Below are 26881 nucleotides of genomic sequence, written 5' to 3' on the forward strand. Positions count from 1 at the left end.
AGGCACTTTGACTGAAAGTGATCATCATATGATAGATTTCATGATTCTAAGGAATGGAAGGAGTGAATGGAAGGAGTGAATAAGGTCAACAGACTCAGAAAAAAAACTGTTACTAACCTTTCCATAATTTCTTGTTCTTTGAGATGTGTTGCTCATGTCCATTCCCACGTAGGTGAGTGTGTACTATGTGCACAAATCACTGGAATGTTTTTCCCTAAGTGGTATCCATTGGGTCAGCTCTGGCAGCCCCTGGATTCACATCCTCATGGCACTGTATATAGGAACCTGCCGACCTGCCGCCTCCTCAGTTCCTTCTTGCCGGCAACTCCAACAGAGGAGTAGGAGAGCAGGTTTTGGAATGGACATGCACATCGGGAAGAACAGTTACAGAAAGTTTAATAACAGTTTCTTCGTCTTCCAGTGCTTACTCATGTCCTTTCCCAAGTAGGTAACTTCCAAGCAGATGCAGAAGGTGGATTTAGAGTTCAACAACAGGCAGATTGCAGTACTGCCCTGCCAAGTCCGTCGTCGTCTCTGGCCTGCTGCATGATGGCTTAGTGGGTAGTGAAGGTGTGAACTGAATACAATGTAGCCACTCTATAGATATCCTGGATGGGAAACTGCCCAACGCCAGTGAACATGCTTGCACCATTGTGAAGTGTGCTGCCAGAGCGGGGCTTTTTGTCAGATCGTAGCACATGAGGATGTAAGTGATAATCCTTGAAGCTCTTTGGGCAGACACTGGGAAGCCCTTCATTCTATCAGCCACTGCCACAAACAGCTGAGTAGTCTTTCTGAATGATTTGGTCCTCTCTATGTAGCAGGCCAGCACTCGCCTGACATCTAGCAAGTGAAGTCTCTGCTCCTGACTATTAGCATGTGGCTGTGGGGGGGAAAAAAAACAGGAGGAGAATGTCCTACTTATTGTGAAACTGACACCACCTTAGGAAGGAAGGCCAGGTGAGGACATAGCTGGACTCTGTCCTTGAAGAAAACCATGTATCATGGTTCCGAAGTAAGGGCCCTGATTTCCAAGACCTTCCTGGCTGAGATGATGGCCAGGACAAGTAGCACGTCGCCAAAAGCTCAAAAGGGGCCCCCATGTGTCTCGATAGTGCCAAGTTAAGGTCCCAAGGTGGGATAGGCTGCTTTACCTGTGGGTATAGCCTACACAATTCCTTAAGAAAACAGCTACAGAGTGCATTAGTGAAAATGGACCTGCCATTCACTCTCAGTTGAAAGCCACCAGGTGCACTCTAATTGAACATACTGGCCACCCTTGCTGCCTTAGGTGTGTAGCAAGTAGTCCAGAATACATGGAACTGTCGCCTGAGAGGGCAAGATTTTCAATCTGGCCTCGCCAGATTGAGAATCTCTTCCATTTTGCCAAATACATAGCCCTGGAGGATGGCTTTCTGCTCCATAACAGAACCTGCTGAACTGAGCCCAAGCATGCCAGCTCCAAGGAGTTCAGCCATGGAGCTTCTAGACTGTGAGATGAAGGGACTCGATGTTTGGATTCTGCAGATGCCTGTGATCCTGAGAGATTAGATCCAGAAACAGAGACAGGGTGATTGGTGTTTCTAAGGACAGATTCAGGAGCATGATGAAACAATGCTCACGCGGCCAGGCCAATGCTATCATGATCAAGTGTGCCTCATCTCTTTTGACCTTCAGAAGGATCCTGTGTATGAGTGGAATGGGTGGAAATGTGTAGAAAAGATGGTCCTTCCAGGGGGGATAAGGAATACGTTCGAGATCGAGCCCAGACAGATTCTGAAAGAAGCATAACTGTGGGCACTACCTCTTGTATTTTGTTGCAAACGGGGATACCTGGGGACTCCAGCACCTCTGGAAAATGTCCATCACAACATCCAGGCAAATAGACCATTATTTGTGGTTGATGAAGGATCTGCTGAGATGATCCGCTAGCACATTCTGAACCCCTGGAAGGAAGAACTCCTTGAGATGAATCGAGCAGGTTATGCAGAATTCCCAGAGGTAGAGGGCTTCCTGGTATAGGTGAGAGGCGCATGCTCCACCCTGTCCGTTTATATAGAACATCACTGTCATGTTGTCTGTAAGCACCGACACACACTTGCCTTCCAGATCAGGCTGCAATGCCTGACAAGCGAGATGTACTGCTCTGAGTTCTCTCACATTGATGTGAAGTAAGAGCTCCTCATGAGACCAGAGGACCCCTGAGAACCCCTAGATGAACTCCCCAGCCCAGTTTGGAGGCGTCAGTGACCAGAGACATCCACAGTTGAGGTTTGGCAAATGGAACACCTGCACAGACTGACCCCAGGTCCAACCACCACAGGAGGGAGGTGATCACATGAGGGGGAAGTGTGACCACCACAGCCAAGCCATCTTGGCCAGGATGGTACAACTGACGCTAGCCAGACTTGGAGCAGTCTTAGTCGCAACCTCATGTACTTCACCACATACATGCAGGAAGCCATGTGCCCCAGAAGCTTCAGGCAGATTCTTACTGTGGTGACAGGTTGCTTTCTGAGGTTCTGTATGATTGCTCCCAGAGATTAGAATCTGGCTTCCGGTAGGAAGGCTTTGGCTTGGACAGAGTCAAGGACCCTTCCTATGAATTCTATTCTTTAGGCGGGAACAAGGCTCAACTTCTGAGTGTTCAACAGACCTAGCCTCTGAAAGGCTGATAGTGTTAGTTGAATGTGTGCCTCCATCTCAGATCTGGACTGGCCTCTGACCAGCCAGTCATCGAGGTAGAGATACACCTGCACCCTTTGTTTTCTCAGGACGGCCGCGACCACTGCCATGCACTTTGTAAAGACACGAGGGGCTGATGACAGTCTAAAGGGCAGCACCATGAACTGTCCCACCATGAACCGGAGGAATCTCCTGTGGTCTTGAAGAATCGAGATATGAAAGTACTCATCATTCAAGTCAAGAGCAGCATACCAGTCACCTAGATCCAAGGAGGGGATAATGGAGGTAAAGGAGACCGGGTGGAACTTGAGCTTCCTTATGAATTTGTTGAAGTTTTGCAGGTCTAGGACGAGTCTGAGACCACCCCGGCCTCGGGGATTAGGAAATACCTGGAGTAAAACCCCTTCCCCCTTAACTCCAGACAAATCTCTTCTACCACTCCCAGCTGCAGAAGCATTTGCACCTCTTGAATTAGAAGTTGCTTTTGGGAAGGGTCCCTGGAGAGGGATGGGGAGGGAGGGTGGGAAGGAGAGTGGGAACTGAATTTGAGTGTATCCCAGTCTTATTGTGCGAAGCACCCAGTGGTCTGAAGTAATATTGACCCATGCCTGAAAAAAAGTGAGATAGTCAGTCCACAAGGATAGGGGAGGAAGGATCCCGAAAGAGCACTGGTACGCCATCCTCATGGATACCTTAAAAAAAGCCTACTTGGCACCTGACCTTGGCCTAGCCAACCCTGATCTGTGGGCCAACAAGGGTTGGGGAGGGGGCCATTCTTATAGCCCGTACCCTGCTTTCTACCATAGTCCTGCCTTGGCTGCAACTGGTAGAAGCGAGGCAATGGCTGCGATTTGAAGTGTTTTCTCAATGGGGTGGGGATATGCAGACCCAGAGACTTAAGCATGGCCCTGGAGTCCTTCGAACTGTGCAGCTTGGCGTCCAATGCTTGGAAAACAAGAATGTGCCCTCAAATGGTAGGTCCTAGATCATTTGCTGCATTCACAAGGGAGGCTCAAACCCTGTAGCCAAGAGGACCTTACCACCACGGCCAAAACTATGGTCCGTGCGGCTGACCATGAGCCACATCCAGAGCTGCTTGCAGGGGACACATTTGCTACCGCCCTGCCTTCCTCAACCAAAACCGAGAACTCTGCCTTGGAGTCCTAGGGCAGTAACTCCTTAAACTTCATCAATGTGCCCCAGGAGTTAAAGTTGTATCTTCTAAAGAGCACCTGCTGGTTAGCAATATGAAGCTGGAGCCCCCCTGTGGCACAGAACTTCCTGCCCAAGACATCCAGCTTTTCAGCATCCTTAGCTTTACGGGTAGGTCCCTGTTGCCCCTGCCTCTCACGCTCATTCTCTGCCAAAAAAAAGGCCAAAAAACACATTTTGACAAACAAGCAGCTTAAGGTTCTTGTCCACACAGACTGAACGTCTCCCGAACATCAGCTGGAGATGATTCTTGTGCAAGAGAAATGGCTGTAAAAGCAGAGAGTAAACGCCGCAAATCATCTCTCCCTTTCTCTCTACCATCATCATCAACACTTGAACAAGAAAGGAAACAGCATTGGGGGGGTAGGAGATCCTGACTGAAGGACTCAACCAGTAAGACTGTTTGAACTTGTGGTGAGAGACCTTTACTTTGAATTCACTTAGCTTGTTAAGTTCGGTATTAGCTGTGTTTTACCTTTTATTTCTTTGTAACCAATTCTGACTTTTATGCCTCATTACTTGTAATCACTCAAAATCTATCTTTTTGTAGTTAGTAAATCTGTTTTATTATTTTAGCAAAAACAATGTATTTGGAAAACAGGATTTGTGCATATCATTTTCTATTAATGAGATGACAGACTTTATATGAGTTTGCATTGTTCAGAAGGGTGCTGGGCAGTACAAGTTGCACACATTTCTGGGAAAAAGTCTGGGATTGGGAGTTTGCTGATGTTGCCCTGCAGTGTAATTCAAGAAGAGAAAGTTACTCACCTTGCAGTAACTGAGGTTCTTCGAGATGTGTGTCCCTGTGGGTGCTCCACTCTAGGTGACAGTGCATCCCGGCGCTGTCGATCGGAGATTTTTGGTAGCAGTGCCTGGTTGGGGCGCATGCACCCAGATGGTATCTCCCGTCTAGTTGGAATCTTCCTGAGTGCGTGCGCCCCACACCCTCCTCAGTTCCTTCTCTACCGTGGAAAGTCATTTCAGTACTCCAAAGTAGAGGGGAGGAGGGCGGGGAGAGGAGCACTCACAGGGACACGCATCTCGAAGAACCTCAGTTACTGCAAAGTGAGTAACTTTCTCTTCAAGTGCTGTCCCTGTGGGTGCTCCACTCTAGGTGAATGTGTAGCAGTACCCACTACGGTTGGTGGGACTTTGGAGATACGGCAGGGAGTACTGAAGATAGTACTGTATGACCTACTATTGTGTCTGCCATGGTGTCTTGCGTTGGAGCACAGTGTTTTGCAAACGTGTGTTCAGATGACCATGTAGCCGCTTTGCAGATATCAGGAATGGGAACGTTGTGTAGGAAGGCAATGGATGCCGACATGGCTCTAGTGGAATGAGTTCTAATGCCTTCGGGCAGTTGAAGATTCTTCGCCCGGTAACAGGATCTGATGCTGTCAGAGATCCACTTGGATAGACGTTGTTTAGAGATAGCTGTGCCTTTTGATCTTTCAGCAATGGAAACAAAGAGTCGTGGAGACTTGCAAAATGGTTTAGTCCTGCCTAAATAAAAGGCAATTGCTCGCCTGACGTCGAGAGTATGCAGGGTTGCGTCCTGTGGAGTTTTGCGAGGTTTGGGGTAGAAAGTAGGTAAATATATAGGTTGGTTGAGGTGGAAGGTTGATACCACCTTAGGAAGAAATTTAGGATGTGGTCTCAAAGTGACTTTATCTTTAGAGAAGATTGTGTATGGAGGGTGGGTCATCAGGGCACTCATTTAACCAACTCTCCTTGCTGATGTTATGGCAACTAGAAAAGCCACCTTCATGGACATATGTAGATCAGAGGAGGTAACCAAGGGCTCAAATGGAGGTCTCATGAGAGCATGAAGAATGAGGTTAAGATTCCATGTAGCCACTGTTGAGTGATTCTCAGGGTAGAGATTTTGCAGGCCAGAGAGAAAGCATTTAATGGTGGGGTATGTAAAGAGTGAGTACCCATCCAATAATTCATGGAAGGTGGTAAGCGCCGCCAGGTGCACTTTGATGGAGCTGAGCGAAAGTCCGTCCTGTTTTAGTTCGAGGAGGTAATCTAGAATATTAGGAAGGGTCACGTTGTTGGGTGCTAAATGTTTATGTGAGCACCAAAGAGCCTCCATTTCTGAAGGTAGGTTTTACGAGTGGAGTCTCTCCTACTGTGCAAGAGGACATATAGGACTTGCTCGGAACAGGCTAGTTCATGGGTTTGGAACCATGAAGGAACCAGGCTGTGAGGTGGAGCTTCTGGAGCTGGGGGTGAAGGACTCGTCCATTGTCCTGGTAAAGGAGGTCTGGCCTGTTGGGGAGAGCCCATGGGTGATGGGAGGACATGCGGAGAAGGTAGGGGTACCACGTCTGTCTTGGCCAAGCCGGGGCAATAAGGATGACCTGGGCCTTGTCGTCCGCGATCTTCCGAATAACCCTTTATAGTAGAGGAATAGGTGGGAAGGCGTACAGGAGGTAGCTGTTCCATGGGATGAGGAATGCATCCCCTAGGGATGCAGTCCCGAGTCCCGCCCTGGAGCAAAACAGGGGCCATTTTCGATTTCGGGTCGTGGCGAAGAGATCTTTTGACGGGGTGCCCCAATGGGAGAACAGCTGTTGGAGTACTGCGGGGTGCAGCTCCCATTCGTGTTCTGTCGAGAAGTGCCTGCTGAGTGCAGCGGCAGTAGTGTTGTAGCAGCCTGGTAGGTAGGAGGCGATGATCTGTATTCAATGTTGTATGCACCAATTCCATAGTCGAATGGCTTCCATGCAGAGGGAATGTGAGCGGGCTCCCCCTTGTCTGTTTATGTAATACATACATGCTATGTTGTCTGTTAAGACTCGCAGGTATTTGTTCTTTATGAGGGGAAGAAAGTGAAGGCATGCTCTCCTCACTGCTCTGAGCTCTAGATTTATGTATAGATCTGATGGAGATCACCAGTCTTGTGGCCTGTGTTCCCCTAGATGCGCTCCCCAACCTATCAGGGAAGCGTCCATGGTGAGCATGAGCGTTGGGGATCGTTGCTGGAAGGAAACCCCTGTGCAGAGGTTTTCTGGACTTGTCCACCATTGTAGGGAAGTTATAACATTGGGAGGCGGAGTTAGCAGCATCGCTAAGGGATGTCTGCTGGGTTTGAAACTGGAGTTGAGCCAGCCCTGGAGGCATCTCATATGTAGCCTGGCGTGTTGAACTACGAAGGTGGTAGCTGCCATGTGACCAAGGAGCTGTAGGCAGATTCTTGCTTGTGTCCTGGGACGAATAGAGAGCGTGCGTATGAGCTGTGTGATAGCGAGGAATCTGTTGTATGGGAGCGAGGCCCTGCTCTGGGTTGAGTCGAGATGAGCTCCAATGAACTCTATCTGTTGCATGGGTGTCAGGGTGGATTTTTGGATGTTTATTTGGAGGCCTAGGCTGTGAAAGAGGGAGATGGCGAGACGCGTGGCTTGAAGTGTGTCGCCATAGGAGTCGCCCTTGATGAGGCAATCGTCCAGGTAGGGGAAAAGTGTGACCCCATGTTTGCGGAGGTGAGCCACAACGATGGCTAGGGTCTTGGAAAAAACTCTTGGAGCCGTGGAAAGTCTGAAAGGAAGAATTCTGTATTGAAAATGATCCTGACTGATTGTGAATCGTAGGAAGTGTCTGTGAGCTGGATGAATTGATATGTGGAAGTAAGCATCTTGTAGGTCGAGGGCTGTGAACCAGTCCCCTTGATCCAATGCAGGTATTATTGTGCCCAGTGTGACCATCTTGAATCTTTGTGTCCTCACAAATTTGTTCAGTCAGCGTAGGTCTAGTATAGGCCTCCATCCTCCGGTCTCTTTCTGCGTTAGAAAGTATTGGGAGTAGAAACCTGTCCACTGGTGTTGCAGATGCACAGGCTCCACTGCACCTAGTTGCAGAAGGTGAGCCACTTCTGTGCGAAGTAATTGCTCATGAGAAGGGTAGGATATAAAAGGGATGGAGTAACCGGTCTGAACTATTTTGAGGACCCAGCAGTCCTGTGTGATCTGCTGCCAGGCATGTTGGAAATACTGGAGGCGGTGGCCAAATGGACAAGTAAGTGGTGGAATCGAAGGGTGGTCGTGCAGACCCTCGACCAATGCTTCAAAACTGTTGTTTATTACCCTGTGGACGGAGGGTGGTGGCTTGATTTTGGTTTTGTCTGCATTTGAGAGGTCTAGAACGATTCCTAGTTGTGTCGTATGGTCTGGATTGAGGGCGATAGTACTGATGTGTGCAAGGAGGGCAGAATAGTTAGCAATCCTGAACTGTAGTGTAGAGAATGTATAAACTTTGTGGCCCAGGACATCAAGGCGTCTAAGGTCTTTGTCTTGAGGGGTGGGTCAATATTGTGACTGTTTGGTCCTCTGTGCAACTGCATCGATGACAAGAGAGTTCGGTGGTGGATGAGAAAATAGGAAGTCTGCGACCTTTGCAGGAACGTAGTAATTACGTTCAGCCTTCTTGCAAGTTGGTACCAGAGAAGCTGGGGTTTACCAGAGAGTGTCAGCTGGCTCCATGAGTGCCTCATTTATAGGGAGCGCGTTTCGAGGGCGCAGATGGTTGAAGGATTAAGGAGTTTGTGTTGCTTCTTCTGAACCTCTTCCAAGGGAATATCCTGGCTGAGTGCAACCCTCCTAAAAAATTCTTGGAACTGTTTGCAGTCCTCCACGGTCTGTGGAGGTGAAGGGAGGATGGCTTCATCTGAGACTAGTGGAGAGTTAGGATTAGGCGAGTCAGAATATGGTACGTAACTCCCAGAGTCAGGAGGGGGCTCAGGCACCCTAGAAGTGGATGGAGGAGGAGATTGAGGCACAGATGGAGGATGATTGGTAGGAGGATGTTGCCATGGGTACCATTGAGGCCAAGGCATAGGGTAGGAGAACCCAGGTGCCACCCACGGGGGGGGGGGGGGCAAAGTAAGGAAACTGAGGCTGCTGAACTTGATCCGTGACCTGAGGTGGTAAAGGTGCCTGTGGAAGAGAAGCAGGAGGGGAGAATTCCGCTTGCTGCTGTAGCTCAAGGTCACCATCAGTGAAAGCCAGTTCAGGAGAAAGTGGCGGTTCAAGAAAAGAGTCCTCTGTATCTAAGAACATAAGAAAGGCCGTACCGGGTCAGACCAAAGGTCCATCTAGCCCAGTATCTGTCTACCGACAGTGGCCAATGCCAGGTGCCCCAGAGGGAGTGAACCTAACAGGCAATGATCAAGTGAGCTCTCTCCTGCCATCCATCTCCATCCTCTGACAAACAGAGGATGGGGACACCATTCCTTATCCATCCTGGCTAATAGCCATTTATGGACTTAGCCACCATGAATTTATCCAGTCCCCTTTTAAACATTGTTATAGTCCTAGCCTTCACAACCTCCTCAGGTAAGGAGTTCCACAAGTTGACTGTGCGCTGCGTGAAGAAGAACTTCCTTTTATTTGTTTTAAACCTGCTGCCTATTAATTTCATTTGGTGACCCCTAGTTCTTGTATTATGGGAATAAGTAAATAACTTTTCCTTATCCACTTTCTCAACATCACTCATGATTTTATATACCTCTATCATATCCCCCCTTAGTCTCCTCTTTTCCAAGCTGAAGAGTCCTAGCCTCTTTAATCTTCCCTCGTATGGAACCCTCTCTAAACCCCTAATCATTTTAGTTGCCCTTTTCTGAACCTTTTCTAGTGCTAGAATATCTTTTTTGAAGTGAGGAGACCACATCTGTACACAGTATTCGAGATGTGGGCGTACCATGGATTTATATAAGGGCAATAATATAGTCTCAGTCTTATTTTCTATCCCCTTTTTAATGATTCCTAACATTATCTAGGAGCGGAGAGTGAGGCTCAAGTGGCACTAAAAGGTCAAGCTTGCTCTCTGCTGTAGCTCGTTAGTAGTGAGTTTAGACGTGCCCTGCAGGGGGTCTGCTGCTGGTGCGCGGGTACAAGAGGGGCTGGGTGCCGACGCTTTTCGCGGTGCCGAGGCTGATCGCGCTGTCGGCACCGCAGCTATTTTCATGCTGAGGCAGAGCGCGCTGGTGGGACCGCGGCTGCTTTTAGCGCTGAAACTGACAGCGCTGTGAGTGCCTTTGTCAATTTCGCTGCTGGTGCCGAATGCGCTGCCGGCACCGCAGCCGTTGTTGGTGCCGAGGTGGAACGCAGTGCCGGTGCTGCAGCTGCTCGCGGTGCCGAGGAGAACTGAAGTGTCCACGTCGTGGTCGTTTGCGGCACTGAGGGGACCGAATTAAGAAGTACCTTCCCGGCGCGGGAGATAAGGTCCCTGCCTCTGTGCTCTGTCAGAGCCGTTGCTGAGGCATTAGAGGAGGCTGAGGCAGCTGTCTTTCCTGCTGTCAGCACAGAGGGTAGGGATCTCGCAGGAGACCCCCTACCCTTGTCAGTCTCTCTTCTGTGAGACTGTTGCGCTTCGTGCCTCCGCTCCAGGGAGGGTGAAGCGACGCTCCTCGCCGGTTCCAATCTGGCTGGGGAGTGTATAGGAGCGGGTTCAACCTTTCCCGTCTCCAACAGCGGCTGCAGGGATTTTTCCATCATGATGATTTAGAGCCGCAGATCCCTGTCACGGCGAGCTCTTGACTTGAGGCTCGCACAATGGGGCATCTCACACAATGTCAGTGCCCATCTGACCGTGGCATGGAGTCCTGACAGGAGATGCATTTTTTGAATCCTGAAGTTCCTGGCATTATGAATTAGAGATGGCCGAGGAGAGAGAGACAAGCCTGAGGGGCTTTTTTTTTTTTAACTAAGTAACTAACTATGTAACTATACTAAAGGAAGGGAAACAACTGGAAAGTAATTAATAATTATTTCTATGTTCTTTGATACTGTTTCCTATAGATACCAGGGAAGAGAAGGCAGCACTGCCCTGAGTCCCGTCTTCAGCCGAGGACGGTTGAGAAGGAACTGAGGAGGGTGTGCGGCGCACGCACTCAGGAAGATTCCAACTAGACGGGAGATACCATCTGGGTGCATGCGCCCCAACCAGGCACTGCTACCGAAAATCTCCGATCGACAGCGCCAGGACGCACCGTCACCTAGAGTGGAGCACCCACAGGGACAGCACTCGAAGAAGAATGGCTGGCTATAGCACTCGTACTATATAGCTGGGACTGATTTATTTGCTGGAGGCTGTGTGTTAGCAGACAATGGGTGGTTGCTCTCACAGCAAAGCACTGTAAAAGGCACCCCAGGTTGGAGAACTGAGGTGACACAGATGTCCATAAATCCAGATTGTATCCTGGGTAATGTCACACATCCCCAGAGGTCTCACCACCTATAAGGCCTCTAACCACTACGTACAACTCCAAATATGTAGAAGAGAGACCTGAAGCTCAAAAGTTTGTCTCTCTCACCAACAGAAGTTGGTCCAATAAAATACATTACCTCACCCACTTATCTTTCTACTATCCTGGGACCAACACGGCTACAACTACACTACATAAGAATATTTGTGACATAATTCAAGATCTAAAAACAGCTTTTTTATTTAATTCATTTCCCCAACAAGATTATTGGGTTGAGTGCAGGGCCGGCTCCAGGCACCAGCTTATCAAGCAGGTGCTTGGGGCGGCCACTCCAGAGCCGGGTGGCACTTTCAGGTATTCGGCGGCAATTCGGTGGAGGGTCCCTCACTCCCGCTAAATTGCCACAGATCGCGATCGCAGCTTTTTTTTGGGGGCTGCTTGGGGCGGCAAAACCCCTGGAGCTAGCCCTGGTTGAGTGCTTATTGATTTGCTTGAAAAAAATCACCTAAGGATAAGAAAATAAGTTGAAATCAGTTAAAATTTTCTGTGGGGAAGAAATGTTATCCCAAAGTATTATGCTTTGAGTAATTCCTTAAATTCCTGATCTGTATATGGAGTCACGGCATGAAGATTTCAAAGCAACAGTTACAAGAAAGCTTGAATCAAACTCTCACCTATTTTCTTACTTCGCTCTTCTCCACGATTGTGTGCAATAATTGGAGAGTATATGAAGGGACTTTTGGCTGACATGTTCTGACCCAACAAACTTTTCATTTTCTGTGGCCGAAGACTGATGGGGAGATTCAAGAGTTTCACAGATCTGTTAAATAAAAATGTAAACAGCATTTTTAAACTGGTTATTTTTACTTTAAGAGAATTGTTGGCATATACTGATTACTCCTTACATTTTTATAATGAACATGGTGTCTGCAATGAGGGAAAAAAGAAATATAAAGTAAACCAAGGGTCTGAAGGAAAACCAAATATTTCAGAGGAAAACTGCAAACATACATAAAATCAGAAAAATATAATGAGGAAAAAGGTGCCAAAGAAAAGATGTAGAGGATCATAATTTCCTTAAGAAAATGACCCGGACAAAGTAAGTCCAGTGATTTTAAATGTATGATGGATTCTCTAAGCCACACAAGCCAAGCCTTTGAAGGGAGTCTCTAAAATTTTCAGCAATAAGCACTGGATAGTGAGTAGCTTTGCTGCAGTTAGCACAGAGTTTTTGGGCCCAGCTAGAACTTGGATAGAACTGCTGCTGTGACAATTGGGGACTACAAATTTACCTTGATTATGTGCTCAACAGTAAAAGGTGAGTGAAAGCTCAAAAGATGTCACAATAACCTACAACAACAAATGTTGATGGGAAAAGATAATCAATACCCCCCACAACACACCTTTCAAGACCCAAGGGTCCTACACATGCCTATTACAACATGTATACCTCATCCAGTGCACTAAACGCCCAAATAACTAGGTAGGTGAAACCAGACTGTCACTAAACTCTCAGATTAAGTCTCACAGGAAAAAAATAAAGACAAAAACACTATCACCAATTGACAAACAAACAGTGTTCACTATCTGACCTCTCAGTCCTCATCCTCAAAGGAAACCTGTACTACTCCTTCAGAAGACAAGCTCGGGAGCTTAAATTCATAACTTTTCTAGACACTAAAAATTACGGTATTGAAAGAGACACTGGATTTATGGATTTAAATGGTCTCTTAGAATATGTGTAACCACTTACACTAAACAATCTTGTATTTATAGTTGTGACATTCTGGGTATGTCTACTCATGCACCAGCGTAGTGCTTCAGTGTAGACACTGAGGTTCTCCCATTGGCGTAGGTAATCCACTTCCCTGAGAAGAGGTAGCTAGGTCAACAGAAGACTCCCTCTGTAAACTTAGCATTGTCTACATCTGAGGTCAGATCAGCATAGCTACGTCTCTCAGGTGGTGTGGATTTTTCTCTTCCCCAAAAGGACAGTTATTAGCATCTTTAGTACTATCTAAAAGAATGTCAAACAAGGGTTTTTTCCTTCTAAACACATTCTCCAGCTAATGGAAAAGGGAACAAGGGATATAGTTAAAGTATTTGAAATGTTAAGTATTGAATAAAGTTTTCTTTTTAACTGTTTTTCTCTCTTTTTTTTGGTATCTTTAATAAAAGATTTGGGATTTGCATTGCTGTGGTTGCCATGGTGCTAAGCAGGCTGAGGTTTCTGTATACCAAACCCTGAATCTTGTTTAATGTTGGACAGTTTCAGAGTCATGACTCTTTGGGCCCCTTTATTCCTTCTAAATTAACACAACACTGCTTTATACAAAATGTAATAAAAATAAGTTTCCAAGGAAGGAGACTAAAGCAGAATCTACATTAGTTTAAGAGACAGATTTGCTTCTGGAGGTGGAGGAAGTGGACTGGGAATTGTCAGAATATGGTAAAAAAGTATAACGATTAATAAGGTAACAAATGGCCACCATATTAGACCATTTAAACATGTGGGGGGGGGGGAGGAAATGTTCTTACAGAAGGAAAAACACCAGACTCTAATAATGATAGAAGAGAGAAAATAATTTAAAATGTCAGAATACAGTTGGTGAATATTTACTTAAATCAGATTTACTTGGAGGGATGATAATTAATGACATGTGAAGGCACCACATATAGATTTTGTTGTAGCTTTTTAACTGCAACTTTTTAAAGTTAATTACATGTGAATTTACCTGGTGAAAATAAACCTTACTCCAGTTAGGAATGGTGAGCCGTGGAAGTTACAGTCAGGACTGGGTATGTTTAAAGACACTGCACTTCAGCCCTAAACTTCAACAATACTCCAGTCTCGGGACCCTCATGTTTAAACATACAAGATTTGTGCCTTATGTAAAACAGCCACTAGAGACAATGATTCAATAAAATTCCCTGTATATCCAAAATAGGTCTTCAGGAGTAAGAAGCAAATACTGTACTATTATGCACAGTTTGCTTTAAGATAACTTTTTTTTCCCAAGAACTTCAGTTCACAGTGCAAATGATCATACTGAAAAATTCTTTGATAATGCCACAATATACCAAGGAGACAGTGTGTATTACAATGTGATTAAATTTTCATAATATTTTATGAAGTTATTCATCAGACAAATAACTCTAGCAGAGATACACTGAGGAAGAAGAAATTTGTCTCACATAATTGTAAATGGCAAAAGGCCAGAGAAACACAAATTACCCATAAATTGCTTTTTGTTGGGAAAAAGAGAAAAGTAGTTATGTTTTAGGGATATTAAAGTAATTTTGCATCCTTTACAGTGCAGTAAATGAATGACTTGAATTATGTTACACAATTATCCACAATCTCAAAGAGTAAGTAATTATTAGCCAGGGGATGGAAATAGTTTAAGTACAGAGACAAAACATTGTAAATTCTGTACAATAGAGACATAAAAATACTCTAATAAAAAGACTGTATAGCATACATCTCAGAAAACAAAATCTGTTGTAGAAAATAACCTAGAACCTTCAAGCTGATGTGTTACTGTAATAAAACTGTAGGAGAAATTATACACACATTATCTCTGCCATATAAAAAACAACCAACTACATTAGAAGTTTTCTGGAATAAGAAGAAATAACTGCATTGAGACATCAATGGGTGATGTTAAGTGTTAACACTCTAATGACGACCACCGCTGCCATCAGAACCAAATGCAAGAAAACAGAAGAAAATTAATTTACCTAAAGAATAAATGGAAACCTGAAGAGTCCCCAAATATTCTATATACTACAATGAACATGTAATTACTTTTCTTGGAAGTCTCTGTAATTAGAAGGCAAACACATTTATTGGGTAGACCAAAGACCTTGTGTCTGAAAGGGACTTAAGTGAGCTTCCCAACCTCCATCCAATGCAGCTGTGACTATAGTGTCTGTCTGTTGTAGCACAGCAAAGGGAACTCCAATGCAAACAGTTGAGGGTTCTAGTCAAAATTTAAAGTAGTACAAGACCCGAGTAGGTACTTGAACCTCAATGTCCATGTGACAGGCCAGTGAATACAACAACAAGGCTAGCCAGCACTGTACCTTCCTGAAGTGCATGCTGCCATGTGCCCTACAAGTAAAAGGCAGTTTCAAACTGTAGTGACAGGATGTGATTTTATATCTAAAGCAGCGTTTCTCAAACTGGGGCCCATGGAGCCTGCTAATCAACTCCTCCTCATCCCTCCCCTCAACTCAACTCCTCTTCCTCCCTCCCAGTGCCTCCTGCATGTTAAAAGCCCGGTGGGTGCATCAGGGTAAGGCAGGCTTCCTACCTGCCCTGGCTCCGTGCTGCTCCTGGAAGCGGCCAGCACATCCCTGCAGCTCCTGAGGGAGCAGGGGGTCTCCGCATGATGCCCCCACCCCAACTCCGCAGCTCCCATTGGCTGGGAACTGCAACCAATGGGAGCTGTGGGGGTGGTGCCTGCGGCCAGGGGCAGTGCACGGAGACGCCCTGGCCCCCCAGCCTACGATCTGCTGCCAGAGGGATGTGCCAGTCGCTTTCAGGAGGCACCTGAGGTAAGCGCCGCCTGGCTGGAGCCCACACCCCAACCACCTGCCCAGCCCAGAACCCTCATCCAAACTCCATCCCAGAGCCCTCTCCTGCCCCCCATCCTGTCCCAGCCTAGTAAAAGTAAGTGAGGGTGGGCGAGAGTGAGCAACAGGGAGAGGGGGTGGAGTGAGCAGGAGGCAGGGCTTCAGAGAGTGGGCAGGGCAGGGGGAATAGCCTTGGGGAAGGGGGCGAGGCAAGGGCTGAGCAGGGGGGCTTAGTGGTCGCTGAACATTTTTAAATCAAAATGGGGGGCCTCAGGTTGCTAAAGTTTGAGAATCGCTGATTCAGAAGTAGCTACTGAGGGGAGAAAGACCTTGTCCTCTTTTCTGGAGTCTTTCCCTGCTTAGATCATTGTTTCCCATATCCCCTGGGCTTAAATGCTTTGACTCAATCCCCAGTATAGAAAGGAGAGGAACAATGGACTCTTGGTGAGTCTTATTTGGTGTACCAACTTTGACAATGTCTTTAAAGGATAAGCTAAAAGCAAAGATCTGGGCCTTCAATTTAGAATTTGACATTTCAGAAGTAAATTCACTGGTGCTTCTTTAAGAAGGGGTCAAGTAACTAAAGTTTCCCGTATGTGGATAAGTTTCACATTCCCTCCTAATCCAGGTAATAAATGCAACACAAAGCAAGCAACTCTGAAGCAAGAGCCTGTCACCACAGGCACTTTAAGCATTGTATATGTTGGTCAATAAGCAACATCTTGCTACTGGCAAGATGCACTTCTTTAAAAACAATCTGAATGTTCCTCAAGATTGGCAATTTTGTTCTAATGCTAAACAAATGCTACTCAATAGTAAAAAACCTAAATACTAAACTGAATTCCTTACTCCACAACTACAATTTGCGAAGCAACAGGATAACTACAGAGGGTGATTCCACGACCATTTTGACAGGCGAGAAGAAAAGAACTTATTTTCTGGGGGGAGGGATAGCTCAGTGGTTTGAGCATTGGCCTGCTAAACCCAGGGTCGTGAGTTCAATCCTTGAGGGGGCCATTTGGGGAACTGGGATAAAAATCTGGGGATTGGTCCTGCTTTGAGTAGGGGGTTGGACTAGATGACCTCCTGAGGTCCCTTCGAACCCTAATATTCTACGATTCTATGAACTGGGGACAGCTAAATGAAAGTGTTAATTTACTGATGTTTGGAACATTCAGATATCCAGTCCAAGTTTGGGTCCATCATAATGGTTTATAATTCAGTGCTTCCATTACTTGTGAGCCACAGTATGCACTTCCAAGAATGAAGATCTGCAGAGGCAATTTAATGAGGAAAAAGGCTTGCCATGTTTTTTCTTACACCAACAACCCTTGCTCAAAATAACTGTCTGTGTTTACCTAAATGAATAAGTTCCCCTTGGGGCTCATTAACTAAATTAACTTATTTATCAGTCACTTATTTCAAGTACTAGAAAGGGTTTTGCAAATATTTTTCCTAGTTTAATTTACATTCTTAAAAGTGGTATACTTGAAGCTTAGTTAATTAAAGGATTATGGTTTCATAAAAGTGGTGTGTTTTATAAACAGGGATTTCTGAAGCCATCTTAAATAAGAATTTCAGAACACAAGAAATAGTTACATTCTAGAATACCAGGCTATCAAATTTATGCTGACAAACAATTTATTCAAAGTAATTATTTTTCACATTACACTGGAAAACCTTAGATATTTACATTATGGTAGAACTAGAAGGCCACAACCAGAATGGGGACACCTGTACTAGATGCTTTACAAACACAGTTAAACATGGTCCCTTGTCCTAGAAGACATACTAATTGAAGATAAAATTCAACAAATAAGCTAAACAATAGGATCAAAAGATGATGGTAACAGTAATGAAATGGTTACATAAACCAACCATCTAGACTACAAAGTCTGTGTGTTTTTATTCTGTATCTCATTAATTCTCACTCTACTAATATTACTACTCTCTTTTCTTGGTACCAAAAGTCCTGCATATTGAAATTCACGACACTCCACTTTGAACGTGAGTCTACTTTGAGCATTGTTCTCAGTGGGATCACTGTATTTTTTTGCTGGGCATTTGCCTTCCCTGCTAAAGTTCCTTGTTGGAAAAACAAATATCTTCCTTTGCCTTCTTTTCCATTATTGCTCTCCTATGACATTTGATCCCACTCCAGTACCTCTATATGTTCCTATCTAAATTAGATGTCAAATTACTTAATGAAAGGACTTTGAGCAACGCACCACATATGTAAATAATGTGGGCTAAGACGTCTGAAGGGGCTTAGAGTTAGGCAACCTATTCCAAGTCAATAGGCGTTAAGTGCCTAATTCCCTTAAACCTTTGAAAAGCCCATCTTAAAATGGGCAACTCTTTTCTTGGGTCAAGGGTTATTTTTAACTTATTTTCAGAAGATTCTGATATGATTTAAAGACAAGGGAAAATTCTGCATCACTCAAAGAGTCTCATTTGGCCCAACCATTCTAACGGAACAGAGTTTATGCTTCTGTGTTTTTATCTCAGAACTCCAAATTTAACAGGTTTCAGTGTCATTATGGACAACAAATTATGCAAGTTGATAAGATCTAATGACTATCTAGTCTAATTTTCAATACGACAAGACGAGCTTTAAATGTTAGACAGACAGACATTTGCAATGCACCATTTTATATAGTCTTACCTTACAATAGGCAGCTTGGTGAACGGCACGGGGGGTAACCTCAAACCTTCTGGAAGTGTGATGAACTCCATCGTCCCAGGACATTTTGATGTATAGTTTTCTAAGCTTTGTGTTACATCTTTCTTTTCTAAGAGAGAATAAGATCTCAGCTGAGTTGCAACATCAAGGCAAAACAGGTTGAGTTAACAATGAAGTTGCCTTAGCTTTTATTTTACTTGCTTTGGTATTTATGTCAGACGCATGACTGCACTGTAATGCCATCATTTTTAATTTCCTTTGCTCTTTACAGCCCATATACAGTGGGCCTCACTGCATATGCTAAAATGTGTGTCATATCAACACACAGCAGCAACTGCATTTTGATTAAGTCCAACTTAAGCAGAACTTTACAAAGTAAAAGCCATACCAGTAGTAATGCTTATTAAAATGATCAGACTAATTAATTGCTTATTAGAGAAAGCAGACATTTTTGCTGCACATATTTCATAGTTTTTCAAACTTCAATTTACATGTAGTTTTCTATGTAGGTTTTCTCCTTTTTCAAAACAGCCAGAACAATCGTTACAACTTACCTACTAATTCTATATATATATACACATATATACACATACATACACACATACATACACACCACATACACACACACACACACACAGGACTAATGGCCTCAAGAAGAGTTTATCTAATTTGTTCACAGAACGATGCTCAGAGTCAACTATCACTATAGATTATCAGTCAATCACAATATCCACTTAGACAAAGGAAAAAAGTAATTGATTTCAATGGTATTGTGTGTTGAAACTATAGCAAATTTATTTTAAAAATTACATATGGTCCTAATTTGAAAACAGCCAATGAGGGCAAGTTTTGCTTCTGTTTTTTGTTTGATTAAAAAGGCTGAAAGCAGTTAACTTGAATATCAAGTATCAAATCAATATTAATTGAAACAAACAAGTTATACAATTTGGATGACTTATTTTGCATATAAAGCATATTATAGCAATGATGTGTCATAAACACTTTGAACAGGTATGGTTAGCTAGCTTTCGTTATTTTGACACTTAGGAGAATATATTATTGCCCTTATATAAATCGATGGTACGCCCACACCTTGAATACTGCATACAGATGTGGTGGTCTCATCTCAAAAAAGATGTACTGGCATTAGAAAAGGTTCAGAGAAGGGAAACTAAAACGATTAGTGGTTTGGAACGGGTCCCATATGAGGAGAGATTGAAGAGGCTAGGACTTTTCAGCTTGGAAAAGAGGAGACTAAGGGGGGATATGATAGAGGTATATAAAATCATGAGTGATGTGGAGAAAGTAGATTAAGTAAATAACTTTTCCTTATTCCCATAATACAAGAACTAGGGGTCACCAAATGAAATTAATAGGCAGCAGGTTTAAAACAAATAAAAGGAAGTTGTTCTTCACACAGCGCACAGTCAATTTGTGGAACTCCTTGCCTGAGGAGGTTGTGAAGGCTAGGACTATAACATCATTTAAAAGAGAACTGGATAAATTCATGGAGGTTAAGTCCATTAATGGCTATTAGCCAGGATGGGTAAGGAATGGTGTCCCTAGCCTCTGTTGGTCAGAGGATGGAGATGGATGGCAGGAGAGAGAGATCACTTAATCATTATCTGTTGGTTCACTCTCTCTGGGGCACCTGGCATTGGCCACTGTCGGTAGACAGGATACAGGGCTGGATGGACCTTTGGTCTGACCCAATACAACCGTTATGTGTTACAACCATTTCAATACAAATGTTTGTGTTTGCAAACAACTATTTTCCTCATGATTAATGACCTGAATGCAGGATTCTGTGTTTCTCCTGTAACAGCAGATGTGATCAACACTGAAACTATACAGAAAGCTGTATTCCCTATGTAAAAACATAGAAAGAGGCCTGAAATCAGGTACTGGCAAACGTGGTAGGAAAAAGATATGATTTTCCACTATTTTGTTGTATAATGTACTGGTCTTTTTTTTTTTTTTTTTTTAACTCCATACATGTTCTATTAGTAACTTGGATCCTTTTTTAGAAACAAAATGATAATTCAGAAGAGGAAGAGACCTCAAAGAAGAAGGAGAAATAGGTAAAAGGAAGGGAAAAGAAAAATGGTAGGAAAAAAAAAGGCTGCCTTCTCTTGAATCCATTCAGAGGTTGGAAGGTAAAACAGGAATGCAAATTACCTAGATGCTGAACTATGAACACTTAAGATAATATCCCAAATCACTTAACACATAAGAAAATGAACTTTTTTCCTAAATGTACCTAAGAATGTGAATAGAAAGAGAAAAGAGCAGAGAAGGAAAGGGTGTCAAACTCTGTATAAAAATAATCTGAAGCATCACACAGAATTCTGAAAAAAAAATCTTCTATTCACTGCAGAAACAGTTTCTATATTTATTTTCTATTATGTGCATAAAACAGGACCTTTTTCACTTGACTTGTATTTGCCTCTCCTAATTCTTCTATAGCTAAATAATCCTCTTAAATTCCACAGAAACTTTTTGTGATGTCAAGCAAACAGGAACCAAACATCAGATATGGCATAAAACTACACACTGATAATATTTTACATAAACATTAATTTCCTTAACATATCCCAAGTAATTTATAATAAGAATTGCACAAAATATATTGAGAACAGTTTTACATAAAGTTTTCCAAAGAAAGTTAACTGCTCATTACGTTTATTAGTCCACAGCAAAACAAAATTGTTTTTCATTATTTTGAAGTCTAGCACCTAAAAAAATATTAGAATTAGTCATTTATACCACTTGAAATGAGTTTTGCATACATCTTCACCTTGTTATGCCTTTCCCCAAAATCCATTTAGAAAGTGAGGAGAACTAATTAATCCACAAATTACTGACTTGTCAAAATATTATTTTTGCTGCAGTAACACCTAGGAGATGTCAATCAGGTATGAAGACCTCACTGTGCTAGGCACTACACAAAGACCATTCTGTATTGAAGAGTTTATAAGACCCTCCTTGCAAATTGAATAAACTTATCCTGAAATCAGTACAACTAGTAGCTCACTCTTGTTGCGTGCAATTGCCCAAACAACCGTTCTGGCTCCATGAACTTGATGAACTCCTGTCTGGAATAGAGGAATCTGAGACAGAGATGCTGCCATGAACAGCAAGGAAAAGGAGGAGATACAGAGGACTCCACTTATGATGCAAATCAGGATCTATTTGAGACTCCACGGCAGAGTAGCCAGTCCCATCAAGCAAGCATGGATGAGCCCGATGAAGAGAAAGGGAACTCAGATAAGTGCAGGCAGTCAACCTGTCCACTGAAGGGTGTATTTTCAATTTGTTCAGTATAATGGCCAAATCCTCATCAGGCAACATATCACATACAACTTCGTATCTTCATTAGGATTTTTCTGCTTTCTTCTTCCCTCTGAGAGTATTGAAAACTTAGCATGTCACCAACATTCTTTGGGTCTTTAAAAAAATATTAACTGCTTCATGGTGATACCAAGAAGCTTGGTGTGTCTCAAATGTTTCTTGTGCCTTTTTCCAATTAGAAAATCCAAACTATGCGAAAGCTTTATTATCCATGCACGTAGTCAAATGCAGTTTGTGCCTAAAAGCTGTTCAACAGTAGAAACAAAAGTATGCTATGACTAGCTTCAGAATAATGGAGGTACTGAAACGCAAACCAAGACAAACAAAAAGAACAATGTTCTTTTCCAAAGTTACACATAAGGAAAGACTTAAATTGTGGTTGACAAGGTGTCTCCAAAATGCTAACAGTATCAGGCAACTGGCATTTGGTTCCTGATGCAGACAATGGTGGAGACAGTTCAGCACTTTAAGTTGATCAACTTTTGTCAGAAGTGTTGTTTTCTCTTTTTTAATTAAGTGCTTTCATTTTAGTACCCTGAAAATACACATTTGGTGTTTCGCTCACTCACTTGTGTATGACTGCAAAATTAAAAACATACAATACTTAGGGTTGCCACCTTTCTGATTGCAGAAAACCGAACACCCCCGCCCCGCCCCTTCTCCAGGGCCCCACCTCCGCTCACTCCACCCTCCCTGCCCCTCACTCTCACTCACTTATTTTCATCAGGCTGGGGCAGGGGTTTGGAGTGCAGGCTCTGGGGTGTGGCAATGAGGAGTGTGGGGTGCAGGTGAGGTGTGGGCTCTCAGACTGAATTTGAGTCTGGGATGGGGTGCGGACTCTGGGAGGGGGCTCAGGACTAAAAAACCCACCCCAACAAGAGGCGTACAGCTTTCTGCACCGGGGGTACAGCGCTGTGGTGCCAGTGTATACACCATGGCGATTACAGCACTGAGACTGGCCTCCGGGAGGTGTCCCAGAATGCCTGTTCTCACCTCTCTGGGTCATCGGTTTGAACTCTACTGTACTGCCCTCAGGTGACCAATCATCCCCACCCCATACATTCCTTTGTAAATTTGAAAGTCCTCTTCTTGTTTACTCAGTGATGCGTGCAGTGGTCTCAGCTCATCTTTCCAGGTGGCCATGCCTGCTCCACGCACCAGGTGATCACCTGCTTGGAGCAATGCCGAGCTGCTGGACCTCATCGGCATTTGAGGAGAGGAGGCTGTGCAGTCTCATGTGCACTCCAGCCGCAGGAATTACAATACTTAGGGACAGATTTCACAATGCATGATAGAAAGGGGCCATGACCGGGACACATTGCAGTGTAGAGTGAAAGTGAAGGAAAGTGCACCCCAGTGCTGGTTCTGCAAAGAGCTGGACGAGATACTCAGTGGCGACTCCATCTCCACTGTGAAGGCCCCTGTGGATACTTTGTTGGCTCGTGTGCCAATTGAGAGTGGACCAAGCCAGGAGAAGGAAATCTTGGACGAAGAGAGGGATGGGGAGAACCAGAGGCAGAAGATGACTCAGAGGCCTGAGATGCATGCAGTCAGGAGCTCTCGAGCCTAGCCAGTCCCAGCAGTTGGATCTTGGTGAAGCGCAAACAGGAGAGGAGGCCCCTGGTAAATGGATCTGATTTTGGGAATTACTGAAGCGAGTTGTTGGGGGCAGGAGGATTGCAGAAAACAGGCTTGTCTCCCACCGCATGCTTAGTCTGAGTGGCGGAACAGGCTGTTGATAGACTCCCTCACTTCATAGGAATCTCCCTCAGAGATCTCCAGGAAACTCTCATGGAGATACTGGGCAATCTGCTGCCACAGGTTCCTCGGCAGAGCTTTGTTTCTTGCCCTATTAACAGTAACTTTCCTGTGTCACTTTGCCATCATGGGGAGAGCAATTGCTGCACACAGGCAAGCCACATGGGGCCACAAGCTTGGAGAAGACCCTCCCTTGATTCCCTGCTCATCTTCAGCAGCAAGATATCTTCCATAATGATCACATCCTGTGGAAAGTGTGGGGACAGGAATGATTATAACACCCCCACACACACACACACACACACACTGCTGGCTCTCCCTAAGAGCCATGTGCCCAGAGGACAGCAGGGTCCAGGAAGAGTGATTTACCCTGCCCCTGTGGCTACTCACCATTTTGGGGGTCTTGTGGCTCATGTATGCTTGCCTGGGGTCAGCCACTTAGTGACAGGTGAGAGAGTACTGGCTGTGTTTTAAAGCACTGAATCAGCGTTGTCTGTGTTACAAACAATACAATTTAAACTTCAGAGATTACCTTGGGATCCCAGTCTCCCTCTTTGTTATCGGCAGCGGAACGGCTGCACAGAATTGGAAAGTGGCCAAGAAGAATTAAGGAGGACTTTCTCCATGAGGTTATGATGCACTCCACCACCAAGAAACAGAAATTGAAGGAGTGGCTGGACAGAGAAAAGAGGGACTGAAAGGAGAACACGGCACACCAGAAAGCAGCCACTGAGCAGCTCTTAAACGTTATGGAGTGCCAAGTGGACATGCTCCAGGAGATACTATCTCTTCAAACAGAGCAGCGCCATGCCTGCCCTGCTGCCACTCTTGCAAAAAAAACTCTTTCCCATGTGCCCCACACACACTGCCAACACTGTTACCAACCTCCTGGCTCCACTCTCTACTGGCAGCATTCCACTCCTCCCTTCTCACAGTCCAGGACTGTGGACTACCACCACCCACTGCACTCAACACTCATCTCTCTGCAGTTTGGCCCTGCTGAAGTACAGCACCCGTTGCATTGTACTCCAAAGAAGAAGACTGGGTATGATCCCTGGACATATACAAATCTGTAGCCGTCCTGGGACTCCTCCTCTTGAGGCCTTCCCTTGCCCCTCCCTGCTGATGAATGTTTTTGTTTGACTCTCTCCTCAAGTTATTGTCTTTTATTAAAAGAATTGTGTTGGTTTGAAAGCAATCTTTATTATATTAAGTGAAAGCAAAAAGAGCATTGCAAAGCAACATACAATAATGTTAAGTCCCCTTCTTGCATCATGTGCACCAATCACCTCCTACCATTACAAGCACTGTAATCCCAAGCATAGCAACAAATATTAGTGGCTTTCAGCTTCAAATTGATCCCTCAAGGCATCCCTGATCCTTATGGCCGCATGCTGTGCCCCTCTAATAGCCCTGGTCTCTGGCTGTTCAAACTCAGCCTCCAGGAGCTGAGCCTCTGCGGCCCAGTCTTGAGTGAAGTTTTCAGCCTTCACAAATATTATGTAGTGTACAGCACGTGGCTATAAGCATAGGAATGTTGTCATCTGCAAGGTCCAGCTTCCCGCACAGGCATCGCCAGCGGGCTTTTAAACAGCCAAATGCACACTCAGTCATTCTTCACTTGCTCAGCCTGTTGTTGAACTGCTCCTTGCTGCTGTCAAGTTGCCCCGTGTATGGATTCATAAGCCACAGAATTAAGAGGTAAGTGGGGTCTCCCAGGATGACAATGGGCATTTCGACTTCCCCTATGGTGATCTTCTGGTCTGGGAAGAAAGTCCCTGCTTCCAGCTTCTTGAACAGGCCAGTGTTCCGAAAGATGTGTGTGTCATGCACCTTTCTGGACCAGCCTGAGTTATTGTCTGTGAAATGCCCACAGTGATCCACAAGCACCTGGAGAAACATTGAGAAATACCCCTCGCGATGAATGTACTCGGTAGCTAGGTGGTCTGGTGCCAGAATTGGAATGTGCATGCCATCTATCACCCCTCCGCAGTTAGGGAAGCCCATTTGTGCAAAGCCATCCACAATGTTATACACGTTGCCCAGAGTCACGGGTCTTTCAGAGCAGGATGCGATTAATGGTCCTGCACACTTCCATCAACACGACTCCAACAATCGACTTTCCCACTCCAAACTGGTTAGCGACTGATCGGTAGCAGTCTGGAGTAGCCAGCTTCCACAGTGCAATCACCACACACTTCTCCAGCAACAGGGCAGCTCTCATTCTCGTGTCCTTGCGCTGCAGAGCTGGGGCAAGCTCATCACATAGTCCCATGAAAGTGGCTTTCCTCATGCGAAAATTCTGCAGCCACTGCTAGTCATCCCAGACGTGCATCACGGTGTGATCCCACCACTCAATGGGGCAATTACAGCGCCGCTTAGCCTAGCATCAGAGTTTGTCAAAAAGATTTCGAAAGTCCCAAAACAAAACAAGTCTTGTATCAGTTCTCACTCCATGCAGTCTCGTTTCCTGGGCTTCCATAGCTTAGGGCTTGTCTTCACTACCAGGATAAGTCTACCTAAATTACGCTACTCCAGCTATGTGACTAATGTAGCTGGAGTCAACGTGGCTTACATCAACTTACCTCAGTATCTTCTCTGTGCTGTGTCAATGAGAGACACCCTCCAGTCGTTATTCTTCTCAGGGAGCTGGAATACCAGAGTCAACCAGAGAGCACTCTGCTGTCGATTTAGCGGGTCTTCACTAGACTCGCTAAATCAAACAAACACTGACTGCATCTATTGCAGCAACATCGATCTCCCCGGTAGTGAAGACAAGTCCTTATTGCCAGGCCTCCTGCTTCCAGCAGTCCCAACTATGTCTATCAAATCCCCTCTTCAGTTTCCTGCTGCCTCAGATTCCTCTCAGATAGGGCTCATCTTGTAATAAGAACTAGCTTACCCCGAGGCTCACCAGCCCAAGGGCAAGTCACCCTTTACAGTACACCATTAAAATCTCAACATATGCCACTCCACAGTGATTGTGGCACTACTATCTCAGGTTATAATTACAGGGCATACATGCAGTAATTGCACCTACAGGAGATAGATTCTGAGTCTGGAACTCACAGTGCAATGCGCGTCAGTCATTCCCAATGTTATGCAAGTGAAGGTATTAAGAAGATTAGCAAGTCATCTTAAAGTGCCATGGGGTGCAGCAAATCGTGATTTAAATCTCATTTTAAAAAATCATTGATTTAAATCAGACTTGTAAAACTAATTAGAAAATGTGCAGTCTAATAAATTTTAATCTAAAGTTGTAATGAACTAAATTATATTTTTTTAAGAAGGTAGCATTTGTAATGTAGCTCTAACAGAAATGTCAGAATCTGGACAGTATTTGCACTAAAGAAAAATTTAACATAATTACATACTTTTTACATGAGGTTTACACATAG

At 44.6% G+C, this 26881-nt stretch overlaps 1 protein-coding gene across 11 annotated transcripts in view; it reads right to left on the reverse strand.

Annotated features, from left to right (window-relative positions):
* The window catches only part of TRAPPC9 (trafficking protein particle complex subunit 9), an 825958-nt gene that overhangs the window by 743493 nt on the left and 55584 nt on the right, over window positions 1–26881 (reverse strand). For all 11 annotated transcript variants that reach the window (XM_039525295.1, XM_039525292.1, XM_039525294.1 and 8 more), the window contains 2 exons: window positions 18357–18483; window positions 11788–11933 (listed from right to left, as the gene is read on the reverse strand). In XM_039525295.1, the coding sequence (XP_039381229.1) occupies window positions 11788–11933; window positions 18357–18483 (273 nt within the window). The remainder of the gene's footprint in view (window positions 1–11787; window positions 11934–18356; window positions 18484–26881) is intronic.

This window comes from Mauremys reevesii, linkage group 2, assembly GCF_016161935.1.
Source record: "Mauremys reevesii isolate NIE-2019 linkage group 2, ASM1616193v1, whole genome shotgun sequence".
Taxonomy (NCBI): domain Eukaryota; kingdom Metazoa; phylum Chordata; order Testudines; family Geoemydidae; genus Mauremys; species Mauremys reevesii.